The 17,487-nt window shown below is 32.9% G+C and overlaps 2 protein-coding genes across 4 annotated transcripts in view; one reads left to right on the top strand and one right to left on the bottom strand.

Moving 5' to 3' along the window:
* The window catches only part of LOC114330367 (uncharacterized), a 249,884-nt gene that overhangs the window by 97,671 nt on the left and 134,726 nt on the right, over positions 1 to 17,487 (top strand). The window lies entirely within an intron of this gene.
* LOC114330370 (uncharacterized) overlaps positions 1 to 17,487 on the bottom strand; it is a 149,182-nt gene that overhangs the window by 73,786 nt on the left and 57,909 nt on the right. Inside the window, exons 7-8 of the mRNA XM_050648536.1 lie at positions 16,324 to 16,371; positions 7,159 to 7,254 (exon numbers count right to left, since the gene is read on the bottom strand). Coding sequence (XP_050504493.1) covers positions 7,159 to 7,254; positions 16,324 to 16,371 — 144 coding nt within the window. The remainder of the gene's footprint in view (positions 1 to 7,158; positions 7,255 to 16,323; positions 16,372 to 17,487) is intronic.

Genomic DNA, 17,487 nt, shown 5'->3' with positions numbered 1-17,487 from the left:
ACCGGAAGATATGAAACAAATGTATAATAAGTGCATTTATATTGATTTTACATACTTTTAGTAGTTAATTCATGGTATAGGAACGCAATTAAATCCATCTGGCCTGTTTAAAAAAATGTGAAAAATTAAGATTTTTTACAATTTTTGCTAACTTCGATGGCATTGGGCGACCGGAAGACAAATTAATAAAAAAACAATAATTAGTGTTTTTTCAAGTCTATACCAATGGCAACTTTTGCGCACAATAGCGATCTGAAATAAAAATAAAAGTTTTTTTCGAACCACCCTACTCATGAGGGAGGTATAGGATCATATTTTTTTAAGTGTGATTTTTGTGTATTTTTAAGATCTATATAACCGATTAGATTATTAAAGATAAGATAAGATTATTAAAACCGTAAGCGCGGTTTCACACACTAAGAATTTTGAACGTGCGATGGTTGAAATGCACGATGACATTCCTATAGTGGCTCGAGAACGTTTCTCCCTTCACCGCCCTTCATCGCCCTTCACCGAACGTTTCAAGCCATCGCACGTTCAAATTTCTTTATTTTCAAAATTCTGTGTGAAAGGACCGTAAGTTTATCACCGTACCCAAAAAAATTACAATTATTTACAAGTTGGGGGATAATATTATTAATAAACTAACGTTTATAAATTAGTTGATATTAAAACTGTAAAATATCAGCAAAAACTTGAATATTGGTTTTCATGTTATTACATTTTTTTTAAAACATCAATTAGGTACTGCGTCCTCAAACCACCAACTGACCTATGTTAAAATTTCAGACATGAATAATAATCTCCAGTCACTTCCTTAACGAAGAAGTCTTTTGATTTCTGTCACAAATATACAATAATATATCACTAGATAATATGGAATTAATCGAAACCTTATGGAACTTTATACATATGCTACTTTAATTCTGAAGTTTAAATATAGTTAAATAAAATGATATTTATGACAAAACACAAAAACAGTCAACTTGACATATACTCTGTTGTTGGGACAGCTCATTACAACATCGGGAAGAAGAGGAAAATAATTTGGAATCAGACCACTTTATTTTCCGGTTAAACTAATAAAGGTTAATGATTCAGTCAATTTGTACTCTACGAGCTCCCTAGTGGGAAAGTTTTGGGGTAGTTATGATTTCTTTCATTATATATGGATTTTGGGCTGCTAAATCCGAATATGAGGTTTGCGGACAAAATTTCTTGCCGGAACATTGAAAAAATCGCGAGAAAATCGAAAAATTTCAGCTTTTTCCGCTTTTTTGTTCAAATCTCGAAAACTATTAAATTTTAGTAAATGGTATGTTAACAGAAATTAAAGTACTTAAAATTATCTACAAATATCACTATTTAATTTTTTTTTAGACGAACCGTTCGGTCTAAAGTGCAAGTTGAAAATTGCCAATTTTTAACGATCTCGGCAAAACCCACTTTTTACATTCCAAAACTTTAGTTTTTATTAGAATGCTGTCATTTGATAAATTTCATCTAGTTTTCTGTACAAATAATAAATGTTAGTTCATAATATGAATATGGTATGTCTCTTCTCAGAGCTTTCATAAATCCATTCCATCCTAAAGTACCGAGAATGTCTCTGATTTTCCCTTAGAGCCACAGAAGATCAGGCACAGATGGAGTCACAGTTTCAGTTGGTGTGAACATTCCCTTTGGATCTTGATTTCTGATAAACCTTGAGGTTTTGTCCTTTCAAAATGTATTAGTTGCACAGCTCTCTGACTTCCATAAACCTCAGGTGCGGGTTTAGTTTTTAGCCGGGGAATGAATTGGTTAAGAGCTATTGCATGTTTTGGTGCAATACAAGAAATGCCACCAATGACGTAAAAAGTGTGGTATCCGTCGATTGTATGTACGTTAACCCTTTCTGTCCCAACGCTCCATATATATGTTTTTGAAAAAGTGGGTCTGTATTCCCAGCCGCCGTATATATACGTTCAAGGTGTTATGGTCTCAATTTACCAAAGCCGAAAATATTCATTGCTTATAAAATTTTTTAGACTCGTTGGTGTCCCAATGCCGCAGAAATATGTCAGAAAATGTTAGATTATTGTTCCCAAAGCCTCAAAATGTTGGCACCTAAGACAGGTCATGCAGACCCATTGCCGTATATATTTGTTCACATATTTTAGATATATGCTGGTATTGTAGCACTGGTGGCAACGCTTATAAGTAGCTGCTAGAAGGTGAAGCGTTTGTAGCCACAGAAAAGACCAGAAAAGAAAAAGAAGCGAATCGAGATATATGTGTGCAAGATGCGGACTCGGCCTTTGCGTAGTGTCATGTTTTGAGGAATACCACACAAAAGAAAACTTTTAATGTTAATTTACATTACATTTTTTTTTAAGTTAGTTACATTTTTTCAAGTTGATTTTGCTCTCTGATGAGTACTTTTGAAGAGAAAACGTTTAAGTTGGTTAAAAAAAACTCATTAAAAAACATGTTTTGGTCATTTATTTGTTTATTTATATGCGACGTATATATAAGGCAATGGTACTCTAAGCATGAAAAAACATTTGGGATTGAGAGACCAACATGCAAATTAAGGCCTGGCATAGAAATGGTTAAAATCAGCGTTTTCGTACACCTGTTGTGTAAAGCACGGCTGGTCAATTTTCTGCGGATCGTCTGCGATTGCTGACACTTCCAGATAAGCAACACGCGTGCTCAAAGTCTTGTAGCGGCAGTAAGGCCCAGATAGTTGGTCTCACCATTCCTTGCAGGTTTGGCCGTTTTCTCCACAAAAAGTACGGCTCAAGAAAATAGTTTGATGTAGTTTCCTCTTTGGGGTTTTGTTCATCCTGTACAGAAGCTGTTCGCCTGAAAGTGTCAGCATTCGCGGGCGATCCGCAGAAAATTGACCTGCAGTGCTTTACACAGCAGGTGTACGATAACGCTGATTTTAACGTACATACAATCGACGAAGACCACACTTTTCACGTCATATGTGGCATTTCTTGTATTGCACCAAAACATGCAGTAGCTCCTAAGCAATCCATTCCTCGGATAAAAAAGAAACCCGCGCCTGAGGTTTATGGAAGTCAGGGAGCTGTTCAACTAATTCATTTTAAAAGGACAAAACCTCAAGGTTTATCAGAAATCAAGATAACAGATCCGAAGGAAATGTTCACACCAACTGAAACTGTGACTCCATCTGTGCCTGATCTTCTGTGGCTCTAAGAGAAAAGCAGAGACATTCCCGGCCTTTTAGGACTGAATGGACTCATGGAAGCTGTCACAAGAGACATACCATATCTATGAACTAACATTTATTATTTGTACAGAAAACTAGGAGACATTTATTAAATGACAGCATTCTAATAAAATATAAAGTTTTGGAATGTAAAAAGTGGGTTTTGCCGAGATCGTTAAAAATTGGCAATTTTCAACTTATACTTTAGACCGAACGGATCGTCTGAAAAGAAAGTAAATAGTGATATTTGTAGAAAATTTTAATTACTTTAATTTCTATTAACAGACCATTTACTAGAAGTTAATAGTTTTCGAGATTTGAGTAAAAAAGCGGAAAAAAGCTGAAATTTTTCGCTTTTTCCGCGATTTTTTCAATGTTCCGGCAAGAGATTTTGACCGCAAACCTCATATTCGGATTCAGCAGCCCAAAATCCATATATAATGAAAGAAATCAGAACTACCCCAAAACTTTCCTAGTCAAAACACAATTTTATTGAATCATAATAGGAATGCATGTATAAGAAAACAATATATAGGGTGTCCAGAAACTCTCCTGACAAAGGAAGACCAACCGGAGATTCCTCAGATAATTTTAAGATATTTTAGCCCAATTCACCTACTCCGAACATGATTACTAAGGGACCTAGAGCTCTTTGAAGATGGCGTCTTGTAATTAGTTTGTTTTAAATACCTCTAGAACGCTTATATTTAGAAAAACGAAAACTAGTACGTCTATTTATCTGCCAGGGATAAATTGATTCCGTCAATTGCGAATCTCTAGTACCGGTAATAGGCGTCCGTTTTTAGGTAGGGCAACGGCTATTTTATCGCATTACGTTTTTGTCTTTAACTTTTAATGATTTTTGATACTGGATTATTAAACTGTGAGTTATTCTAGTACTAAAAGGTACTCTTGCATTAAGTCGGAACGTTTTCTAGAAAAATCGATTTAAAAATTTTTCGTTTTTTGATTTTGAAAAAAATGTGATAATTTTTTTTTTTAAAAAGAAACGGTATATTTTACCGACTTAAAGCAAGAGTAACTTTTAGTACCTCATAATTTAATAATCTAGAGTCAAAAATGCTTAAAAATTAAAGACAAAAAAGTTATGCAATTAAATAATCGTTGCCCTACCCAAAACAGACATATGACCGGTACTAGAGATTCGCAATTTATGAAATCGATTAATCTCTGGAAGATAAATAAACATACCAGTCTCAAAAAACTAAAAATTTTCAAATCGATTTTTCTAGAAAACGGTGTATTCTACCGACTTAAAGAAAGAGTACCTCTTATACTAGAATACCTCTCAATGTAATAATCCAGTATAAAAAATGCTTAAAAGCTAAAGACAAAAAAGTTATGCGATAAAATAACCGTTGCCCTACCCCAGACTGACACCTATGACCTCTGGGAGATAAATAGGCGTACCAGTTCTCGTTTTTCTAAACAGAAGCGTTCTGGAGGTACTAAAAAAAAAACGAATTACAAGACGTCATCTTCAAAGAGCTCTAGCACTCTCTAGCTAATCCCTCTAGCACGGGTTAGCATTCTAAATCGTGCTAGCTAATCCCTCTAGCACGGGTTAGCATTCTAAACCGTGCTAGCTAATCCCTCTAGCACGGGTTAGCATTCTAAACCGTGAATTGGGTTAAATTGTCTTATAATTATCTGACGAATCTCCGGTCTTTGTTTTACGCCAGGGAAATAAGGCAAAAATATACCATGTTCGGGACACCTGAGCAGACAGATTGCAAATAATGGCTTTTTTGGGTTCTATATACCTAATACATTATAAATACAAAAATGCCCGTCACAGTTCGGACGAGAATTTTAGTTATTAACAAATAAGCGTCAAAAATGGCAGTTTTTTCGTTTAAATCTCTACAGGTAAAAATAGGGTAACCAAATATCTTATTTATAGTATCCTTCTTTTAGTAGATGAGCAAAGGTTTAAAATGGCAATTTTTGAATTTTAATCCGATCCTTTGTTGCTTCAGAAATTTCAAAATAATATTAAAATTTTGAAAATAAAAAAACTGCTATAACTTTTGCAAAAATGACTTTAAGACTTTTGACTTTCATATTGCATGAAACGTTGAGTTAAACAGTCCATATAATGCACAAAAAATTCTCAGACGATTCGTCAATTAGTTCAAATATTATTCAATTTGTTTATCCCTTTTTTTTGCAACGTTATTGTTCAGAAAATAATAATGATATAGCATTTCTGTGGAAACCACATGAAAGAAGAATAGTTATGATTTCAACGCATTTAAAAAAATCATGAAAAAGTCATTTTTATCATTCCGAAAACATTTTTCTAAAGTAGGGCGCCATTTTGAAGTTCAAGGTATATAGTTTATGTGTAAAGTTTGACGAAACTTTGAACTTCAATAAAGTGGTTAATAAAGCTTTAAAAAGTACGTCCTAACGAAATCGATTCGTGGTCGGTGGAGGGGAATAAGTATTAAAATCCGTGCACTCAAAAAATTAAATTGATTCTTCAAACATATGCTGCAATTAATATCTCTGGAGCTTGTTGATGGACTTTGATCATAATTTTTTTAATTTGTATGTACTTGTAGTCTTGTAGAGTACGTTATGTTCACATATCCCCACCTAACATTAAAAAATGTTAGGGGGAAACCCCCTTCTCACTCAGGGATATGAAAAATAGATTACGACCGATTCTAAGACCTACCGAATATACATATATAATTTATAACAATCGGTCTCAGAGAAGTATGGCAACTAACAGTGTGACAGCAGAATTTTATAGACGCAAATATATAGATTGCTATTAAAAAATAGGAGTTAGTGATAGAAGAGTGAAAATTAAGAGTTTTATGTATTTTTTAACTCTACATCATATAAAATTAAGGTAGAAAATTTTGCCAAAAAAAAAATAAAAAAAATGTCAAGGGGACAACTCCCTTATAATTTAGGGGCATGAAAATAGATTAGAACCTATTCTTAGTCCTACAGGATATACGTGTAAAATTTCATAAAAATCGGTCAAGCCGTTTCGGAGGAGTAAACTAACACTGTTACAGGAGAATTTTATGTATATAGAAGTAACTGTAAATTAAATAATAAAAGTGGCTAATTTTGACCGCAATTAACCTAGACAAAAAGTTTTTTTTTGAAAATTCGTGTAAAAATACCAGCTTTTAAAATCCTAAAGGAGATTTACTCTACTGTCAAAATTAACAAAGCATTTCAAATTGTTTATAAGCCAAAAATGACTCTACATTAGTAAAATGTCTTCGGAATGATAAAAATGACTTGTTATAGATTTTTTGAAATGTTTTGAAAATATAAGTGTTCTTCTTTCATGTGTTTTCCACAGAATTGCTGTATCATTATTATTTTCTGAACAATAACATTACAAAAAAAAAGCTCTTTGGGATAAACAAATTGAACAAAATTTAAACTAATTGACAAATCGTCTTGAATTTTATTGTGCATAATATGTACTGGTTGTCTCAACCTTTCATGCAATATAAAAGTCTTAAGTTAATTTTCGCAAAAGTTATAGCAAATTTTTTATTTTAGAAGTCCTATTTTGCAATTAGCCAAGCAACAAATGATCGAACCAAAATTCAAAAACTGCCATTTTGAACCTTTGCTCATCTACTAAAAGATGAATACTCTAAATAAGATATTTAATTACCCCATTTTTACCTGTAGCGATTTAAACGAAAAAACTGCAATTTTTGACACTTATTTGTTAATAACTAAAATTCTGGCCCGAACTGTAACGGGAATTTTTGTATTTATAATGTATTAGGTATATAGAACCCAAAAAACCCATTATTTGCAACCTGGCTGCTCAAGTGTCCCGACAAAAACTTTATTTCTCTGGACTATTTGTCAGGAGGGTTTGTAGACATATTGGATATTGCAAACAAATAAAAATATACGCTGCTTACCTTCTTCCCCTATAGGATATAATGTGTCTATCTGTTTTTGGCCTTCAGATTCTCCTTCTCTGATAATTTCTTCTATCTCTTTAACAACGTCAATACCTTAAACACGGAAAGATATTGTACTAATACAAAGATAACTTGTTTTAATATTTTTATAAAAAAATATTTTAGAATGAATCCAAATTACACTCAAATTTATAAAAATGTTTACCATTTACTTGATAGTTGTTTTATATCTAGATATGTTTTATTTAATAATGTTGTGGGGAAAAACAGTGACAGTTAAAGCATAATTATTGATTTATTGAATTATCTCGTTTATTATTACTTTTACAACAAATTTTAACGTATATAAAAATGAAGAAAATTAAATTTTGTACAATATTGATCTCTTTAATTTTTTTGATAAAATGAATATTTAAGGTAGTACGTATGCGGAAAGGCGCGAGCGTAAGACCCGATTTATTTTAAAGCAATTGTTTTTATTCAATATCTTCCCCATTTTCAACTTTTTGACAAAAAGTGTAAGGACTGAAATTGTTGCAATACGATTTACTACAATTTTTCGAGAGAACCAGTGGCGGGTCTACGAGGGGGGAATTGGAAAATTCCCCCCAACGAGGTCCAAAATTAAAAAAAAATTATTGAAATATTAAAATATGTTTGCTGACATGAAACTTAATTATCGACAGACAAATTCAACCAATAAAACCCGCTAGTTAATAAAATTAAGTGAACTTAATGCATATCAGTTATTATTTATGTCTTTTATGTACTTAGTTTGGTTGGTGTTTCATTGGAAGTTTAAAAAATTGTATAAAATATAATTCTCTTTATTTTTGTTTATGTACAATTATGTCGTCATGTTATGTCAATAATAAATGAGACAATTCAATAATTATGCTTCCCCTCCGCTTCCACTATTTTCCTTCTTAACTCGGAGAATATTGATCGCATAAAAATTTGTGGAAAAGAAATTGTGGTAGGAAATTGCGTTTCCAACAATTTTAGTTCCTACCGTTTTTGTCGAAAAGTTGAAAATGGCGGAGATATTAAGCAACAACGGTTCTCCTTTAAAATCAATATAGCGGCTAATGCAACCGTGGAATTCAGTCGAGTTTTTAAATTTACACTACTATTGATCTTCCCTAAAGGATAGAATTATAAAATTTGGGGCAGCTCGGACAAAAGATTCAATTCAGTAATTATGCTCCCCCCACCACTTTTTACTATTTTCCCACTTAACTCGGAAAATATCAACCGCATGAAAAAAATTGTTAAAAAGAAATTGTAGGAAATCATATTTGGAACCATTTAAGTTGAAAATGGCGTAGATATTGAACAAAAACAATTGCTACAAAATCAATCAGGTCTTACGCTTGCGCCATTATCGCATACATACTACCTTAAATATTAACTTTAGCAAAAAAATGAAACAAACTAAAATTGTGTAGAATTCAATTCTCCCTATTTTTGTATAGGAACATTTTTGTCGCAAAACTAACAGTAAACGAGATAATTCAATAATTATGCTCTATTTATATAACTGTCAGTATTTTCCGCTATAATTCGGAAAATATCGATGGCACGAAAAAATTGTACAAACAGAAATGATAGAAAATTACATTTTCAACAATTTTGGTTGTTATACTTTTTGTCGAAAAGTTGAAAATGGCGGAGATATTGAGCAAAAACGGTTCTCGTTTAAAATCAAGATGGCGGCTAACGCAATGGCGGAATTCAGTCGAGATTTTAAATTTACACTACTATTGACCCCCCTAAAGATTAAAAAAATAAAATTTGGGGCAGCTCCTAATGCAAGGTTAGGCCTGTTATTCGTCTAACCCGACTGGACTAATATCGTTGTCGATCTTGCGCGGCATGTAATAATTAATATGCTGATAAACCAGTCCATTGACGAAGGTTTCGGAGCCATGAATATTTCTTCCTACCAATTCCTCTTTTTCCGTCGATGTTTCCGTTGAGTATTAACTGTAGTATCCTGTATCGGCTAGCTCTCTTTATATGCCGCAGATATTCAAGTTTTCTCTTTTTTATCATCTTCATTAAGTCACCTTCGCCTTGACCTACTCTGTTTAAGACTTGTCTGTTTGAAACGCGTTGAACCCATGATATTCTGAGCATTCTACGATATGACCACATTTCTAAGGCTTCTAATTTTTTCATCATGTTAACCTTAATGATCCAGGTTTCACATCCATATAATAATACAGGATACACATAACACTTTAGGAACTTGATTCTTAGTTGTAAGTTCTAAGTTTCATAAATGCTCCTCTTGTAATTTCTATGCGAGTTTTAATTTCTTCATCCAGATTTAGTGTCTCGTTTATGCAACATCCTAGGTACATAAAATGGTTAACTTTTGTTATCGGTTTATTACTGACAATGGACCATGATAGTGTGACGTAAAAACGTCAAAAGGTTTCCAAACACGTTGTGTCTAGGTACACGCTAACGCATAGGCGTAACCAGGGGGGGGTTTTGGGGGTTGTAACCCCCCCCATTGGGATGTACTTTGAGCTCTATACGCTTAACACCATAGCCCTCAGAGACCTTCCAGTAGTTGTAACCCCCCCCTTTCAGGTAGTTGTAACCCCCCCCTTAGGATCATCCTGGTTACGCCTATGCGCTAACGTGTACGCAAATAAAAAAGTTAGGTAGAATTGTTTTTTGGAACAAATATTTTTCTATCAAACAAACACTAAACATATCAAAATAGCGTATATCAAAATATATAGTCACTGCGTACGCTAAATAGTCACTGGCTTGATGAAGTTTAATTCTACCTAACTTTTTATTTACGTACACGTACACGTACACAACGTGTTTGGAAACCTTTTTTTTGACGTTTTGACGTCACGACTATCACGGTCCATTTAGTTGCATAGTAGGTTATCGATTTTGTTCAAAATAAGTGAGCTAAAAGGAACTACAACTTTAACGGGATTTTATTATCTCATATGGTCAATGGACCTCTAAATTTGAAAAAACCGCGGAGTGCTACCATTTAAATGGGTGCGTTTTTGAGAAAGGGGTAAATTAGTCCCTAGGCACAGGGTGAATTAGGGTGAGTTCTATGCACTTTTGGTACAAACACGTCCACAGGAAAATTATTCCAGGTTAAATTTACTATCGAAATATTACATTTTAAAGTCAAAAGTTTACAAAAATATATTCAAAAGAAAAGCAAGAAAAAAACACGAAAGAAAGCAATTTTGTTTTTTGCCCTATAACTTTTTTCCACAGGGATATATGTATAGGAATTGCTTCAGCGAAAAATAACTTCCATCCTTCCTTTTTAAAATGGAGGTTGGTAAAAGTCTCTATGATGTATAGTTTCCGAAATATGATTTTTCAAATTTCGCCGCTCACAGCATTTTTGGGCCATTTTCCCTTTTATTTCGCAAACATTGTTCCGTAACTTTTTTCTACGCATTTCTACGTATACAGTGCTAGTCAAAAGTCCGTACCCCCCCTCATATCTTTTGAACGGTTATACCTATAATAGTGAAATTTGAAGGGAGGAAATAAACGGACGTAAGCTTCTTAACTAGTCATGACAGGTGATGTAATAGTGACAGATGACATTACAGAGCCACTGTGACCGATAATTTTAAATGGGACCTTATGGCAAGTGATACCTCGTTTGAAAGGTATTGAAAATACCTATTCAGTCCTACAAATTTTTTTTGAGTTTAAGCTAATCTTGATGAATAAATGAAATAAATATAAAATTGCAGTTTCGCATTTAATTAATAAAAATTCAAAATTCCGCCTATGATTACTTGTCAAACAGGTTGACGTTGACGTAAAAACTACTAGAGAATTAAAAAACGTCAACTTTTTTGACAAAAAATCCATAGGCCGACATTTGAATTTTTATTAATTAAATTCAAAGCTACAATATTATATTTATTTAATTTATTCACCAAAATCAAAATTAACTTAAACCCAAAAAAATTAGTGTAACTGAATAGGTATTTTAAATATCTTTCAAACGAGGTATCACTTGCCATAAGGTCCCATTTAAAATTATCGGTCACAGTGGCTCTGTAACGTCATATGTCACTATTACGTCACCTGTCATAACTAGTTAAGAAGCTTACGTCCGTTTATTTCCACCCTCCAAATTTCACTATTATAGGTGTAACCGTTTAAAAGATACGAGGGGGGTACGGACTTTTGACTAGCACTGTATGTAATGGTACATTTAGTAGAAAGAGAAGTCAATTACCTTTAAAATGGTCTATTGTATAAGATAATACGGCTCTTTTTAAGCAGGTTAAGCTTTTCAAGGTTTTATACTTTTAATGATTTTTGATATTTTTAATGATAATTTTTTAAATTTCTCATTATGACTTTTTTTTGTACATATAGGTATATACATTGTGGAATAAAAAAAGCTTATTTTCTTTACTTTAAAATGGTGTATTGCAAACAATTCTAGGACTATTTTTAAAGAAGATATCCGTAGGATACCCGAGGGTATTCGTAATTTGAGAAAAATTTTAATTTTTTTTAATTTTTTCGATTAGATTCTTAATAACATTTTTCGAGTTTGTGAAATATAAAGGTACTTTACTCTTGAACGAAATTAATATTTTTTAACATTAATTAACCTCGTACACTATTGATAAAATTTTATATCTGATGATTGCGTCGTGGGTTTTACACAGACTATGCACAGAATTTTATAAAGAATAATTTTTTTTTCATAAAGTTAATAATAGAAAAGCTTTCCATATGGTTCCAACTTAGTGGGACCTATTGCATGTGTATATGTCACATTTTAAAAAAGCATATCTCGTTTAAAAATATACCTAGAATTTTTTACAGTACTTTTTTATTTCTTTTTTATTGTACAATGTATTTATATACCTAAATATACAATAAAAAAAGTTAGCGAGAATGTTAAAAGTAATCGTAAAATATATCAAAAATCATTAAAAGTATAATATTTTGAACAACTATATCTTGCTAAGAAATAGTCACACAGCCTTCTACAGTAGACCATTTTAAAGATAATTTACTTTTCTTCCTATTAAATGTAACATTGTATATATTTAAAGCTACGTAGAAAAAGTTACAGAACAATGTTTGAGTAACAAGGAAAATGGGCCAAAATCGGTGTGAGTGGCAAACTTTGAAAAATCATATTTTGAAAAGTATAAATCGTAGAGACTTCTACTAAACGTCACTTTAAAGAGAAAGGATAGTTTTTTCTATGTGAAGCAATGCCTATACCTATATCCCCGTGAAAAAAGGTTATCGGGCAAAAAACAAAATTGCTATCTTTCGTGTTTTTTTTCTTGCTTTTCTTTTGAATATAGTTTTGTAAAAAAAAAATATTTTTGACTTTAAAATGTGATGTTTCGATACTAAATTTAACCTGGAACAATTTTCCTTTAGACGTGTTTGTACCAAAAGCGCGTAGAACTCACCCTAATTCGCCCTTTGCCTAATGACTAATTCACCCCTTTCTCAAAAACGCACCCCTTTAAACGGTAACACTCCGCGGGCTTTTCATATTTAGAGGTCCATTGCCTATATGAAACAATAAAACCCCGTTAACGTTGTAGTTCCTTTCTAAAATACATAATCAATTGCCTATAGGGCCGACGTCTTGTTTACTAACAACAACTAACTTTGTTTTTGTTGTATTTATGCTGTCTGTTATTGGAGCATTCTCTAGTGACTCGATCTATAAGGGATTGTAGATATTCGATACTTTCAGACATGACCGCGGTAGCATCTGCATATCTGATGTTGTTATTAGTTTCTCCCCCGATTCGAACTCCACATTGCCCTTCCAACGCTTCGTTAAAAATTATTGCTGAGTAAACGTCAAACAAAGTTGGGGATAACACACAACCCTGTCTGACACCTCTTTGAATGAAAATTTTGTCTGTTTCTTTGTCATCTACTTACTAGAATAGAAGCTTCTTAGAAGCGTAATACGCCTTTGGGTTCCCGTTCGCCAAGCTTGTCTATTCTGCCAGTCTTCTTCAGATAGATTTCTTGCTGACATTGCTTTTGAGATTCCTTGGATCCATGTTGGTGGTCGTCCTCGTTTTCTTTTCTCTGGTGGTACCCATTCTAATATCTTTTTGGGTAGTCTTTCTTCCCCCATACGTCTAACATGTCCGTACCATATTAGTTGTTGTTTTTCGATGTCTTCTATAATCGATCTTTGTACTTTCATTTGTCTCCTGATGTCCTCATTTTTCACATGTTCTAATCTAGACTTTCCCGCTGCTCTCCTCCAAAAATCCATTTCAGCTGCCAATAGGTTACTTTTAAGTTTTTGTGGTAACTACCACACTTCTGAGCCATAGACGATTACTGGTTTTAATATGGTATTATATATTCGTTTTTTCGTTTCCGGTCTTATATTTTTTTGCCATAATACTGAATTCAAGGCACCTACAACTTGTTTTCCTTTGGTTATTCTGTCTTGTATGGCTTCATCACTTCTTCCTGTCTTTGTCAGTTTTACCCACAAATATGTACATTGGTCATATTTCTTAATAGTTTCATCTTCTAAGTCGAGGTTATCTGCAGTATTTTCTCCTCCTACGCAAAGATATTGTGTTTTTTGGACATTTACTTTGAGGCCCCATTTTTTGTACTCTTCCATTAGTTTTCTAGCCATATACTCCAGGTCTTCTTTGTCTTGGGCAATAACTACCTGGTCATCTGCATAGTACAACGTATATAACGTTTCATCCCCAATAGATAGCCCCATCCCTTTACACTTCTTCTTCCAGTGCCTGAGTGCTTCATCGATATATATGTTGAACAGTATGGGAGATAAACAACAACCTTGCTTCAGTCCTTTTGTTACCTGAAAACCATTAGACACCTCCTTTCCTATTTTAACTTTTGCTATTGTGTTCTTATATAGCTCTTTAATAGCATCGATTCGTGTAACGCTGATACTGGTTTTGTCCAATACTTTCCACAACTTCGCAACAGGCACGGTGTCATATGCTTTTGTTAAATCGACTAAAAGTAAATGCACTTCTCGAGATCTCATTTTTCTTTTCTCGAGTATTTGGGATAAGCAGAAAATACTATCTATTGTGGATCGTCCTGCTCTGAATCCGTTTTGTTCTTCTGACTCAAGAGGGCGGTATTCTTCGCATATGCGTTCTTTTATAATTCTTCCATATAATCTGCTAAGCGTACTCGTAACAGTTATACCCCGATAGTTATTGCAATCTTCCTTATTTTCTTTCTTATGGATAGATGTAATCCATCCTTCTTCCCAACTTTGTGGCACTGGTTCTCCATGCAAGTGCCTATTGAAAACTTCTGTTAGTATCTCGAATAGTTTGTTGGTTCCATTGTTTATTAACTCTGCATATATCCCCTCTGGATCAAGAGCACGTCCATTTTTCAGCAGTGATACAGCTTTTTTTAGTGTCTTCGATGTTGATTGTTGATAGCTCCCCTTGAATCAGGACTTCATGTTGTTCTATGTTTTTTGTATTCCGGTCTTTCTTCTACTAACAGTGTTTTATAGTGTTTTTCCCATTTTTCAGGTTCTATGGAGTGTATGGCTATTTGTTCTGTTTTGTTGGATCTGATGTTTTTTATAAACCTCCAGGATTCTCTTGATTTGCGGCCGCCGATGTATGTATCTAATTCCTGACATTTTCTTTCCCAGCTTTGCTTTTTTGACTCTATTATCGTTGATTTAAATTTATTTACCAATGTAAATGTTGTAAATATAAGTAATATTTTAATATATATTATATCACATTGGCACAATAGGTATCACTTTTTTTGTTTGACATGTTAGCTCTGTGTATGCCAAATTTCATCTCAATCCGAGCAGTTCTTTAAAATATACAGCAGAAACCGTGAGTAAATGGACTATAAATTAGCTTGAGTTTTTATGATATATTTTATGATATATGATGATTTATATTTAATGTTTTGGGCGGGGGCCCGCATCCCAACTGAAACCAGGGCCCGCTGATCTATCAGTACGCTAGTGAACCATTCATACTTATCTCTCACCATCTTCACATAGTAGAGGATCCACTATAAGGTCGATCGGGACCGAGCTGTTTAATGAATAAAAATTATTGGATATGTAATTTAATTTTTTTAACAATTACAAAAAACAAGGGGTGTCCGATCTAATTTTGTTCTGACTATAATTACTTAATAATTATTAAAAAATGACTTTTTGTATAGATTTAAAAAAGTTTTTTTTCGACCCGGCCAGATATTATTTTAGATTTTTTGGATTATTAAACAAAAAAGATCTTTTGTAATTTTTCTATTAATTTGATCGTTTAACCAATTTAAAACTGAAAAAAGAACGAGATTACGATTTTTAAGGCTCAAAAACACAAGTAAAAAATAAAATTTTGTAATCATCAAATACCTAGATTGAAGTTCAAACCTTCTCTTTTATCAGGTCCCGATAAGAATTTTTGTCATGTTTTATTCTAAATTATATTTTTTAATTGTTAATGACGAAGGTTTCTTATGAGAAGACGGGCATTAGCAACTAAAAACCAATGTTTCAAAATGAAATAAGTCCAAGACACTTATCAAAAAATGATAGAATAAGGTTTAAACTTGAATTTAGGTACTTCGTAATTTCAAAAATGATCTTTTTTACTTATGTTTTTGAGCCTTGAAAATCGTTATCTTTCGCTATTTTTTTAAATTTTAAATTGTTTATAACTCGAAAACAATCAACTTAAGGGAAAAATTACAAAATACCTTTTTTGTTTAGAATGATCTAAAAAGTCTGAAATAATATCTGCCCGAGTCGATTTTTTTTTTAATTTATTAAAAAGCCATTTGTTGATTATTAATTAATTATAGTCACAATAAAATTAGATCGGGCACCCCTTGTATTTTGTAATTGTTAACATAAAAAAGTGTTTACTACAAATTAAAATATATAATAAAAAAACACAGTAAAATAATTAAAAAACAAAATAAAAAAAGTAACACAATATACCTATGTGTCTATAAAACTAATATTGTAGTATTGTAATTATGTTAGAGAATTGTTTTGTCTACTTTTAAATGTGATACCTATGGTGATTTTGTTTCTTTTTGTCTACTGACATTTTAACATCTTTTATATAATATTTATATCAAAAAATTTCTACGTACCTGCATCTTCCCCTTCAATGAACGGCCCTAGTTTATCGATGTCTTCTTCTAAAATTATAAAATAAATGAAATGGAATAAAAATTAAATAAAACTAGGTCACTACAGAGAATAATATGGGTTCTATAAGAATGCGGGAATAATTCTATATGAATGGCAACCTATGGTTCCTTCTATATGGTTACCTATGAAAGGAAGAAGTGTTACAGTGCTAATCAATGGCAACAAGAGGATTATAAGAAACTGGTAGATGTTCAACACAGCCAACGGGAACATTAGGAACATGTGGAATATATTTAAAAACGTGCCTGTGAAGGCAACAAAACAAAATATACAGAAGGAAAAACGTAAAGAAAGATAAACGAAATATAACAACTAATGGTAAACAGAAGCGGGACAAAAAATAAAAATGTAACGACATAAAAAGAACTTAACGAGTAATTTTGCCAAGTGAGAATGGATGCAAGAGAAATATTGAGAGGTAGAAAATTTGAAACTGAAATAGAAAATTTACTTAAAAAAAGTGAAATTAATATTTATATAATATATTTTTGTACATAATTGATATAATTCTTCATTGATATCATGGAGCTGATCCACAATGTTGGTTTAAGTCGACCCCTCATAGTCCAGTTATTAGAGGCAAATAACTTTTTTTTTTATTAACTCCATTGAGTACAACAATCTGCCCATTGGGCATTAAGCATTTGTTATGGTAAAAAATACAGACATGTAGAGAGTTAGTCCAGTGAGTAACCTCTTTACAACTCTAAAATTAAAATTTTATTAGTTTGAACACACGTATTATGTTCAGTTGGACAAGTCGGACGGCAATTGCCTTTTTAGTCTACGCACTTCAAAAACGTCCCGCACATTTAGTTGTCGAGCAAACGCATTAGGATGCACTAGCACTCGTTCACAGTATTTAGCACTAAAACGTTGTATGGCTTCTTTCACGGATTCTAGGGGGATGTCGTGTTGAATCACCTCGTTGGATACATAGTATGGCGCATTGACTATGGCACGCAGCACCTTGTTTTGGAATCTCTGTAAGATGTTTGTATTGGAGACGCTAGACGCTAGCAGTGCCCCATAGCTGAATCCCATAAGTCCATATGGGCTTAGGGCTTAGGATGGACTTGTAGAGTAAAATTTTGTTATCCAAA

The sequence above is a fragment of the Diabrotica virgifera genome, chromosome 4, assembly GCF_917563875.1.
Source record: "Diabrotica virgifera virgifera chromosome 4, PGI_DIABVI_V3a".
In the NCBI taxonomy this organism is placed as follows: Eukaryota; Metazoa; Arthropoda; class Insecta; order Coleoptera; family Chrysomelidae; genus Diabrotica; species Diabrotica virgifera.
The sequence above is the reverse complement of the archived record's forward strand: the minus strand, read 5'-3'. Positions and strand labels throughout refer to the sequence as shown.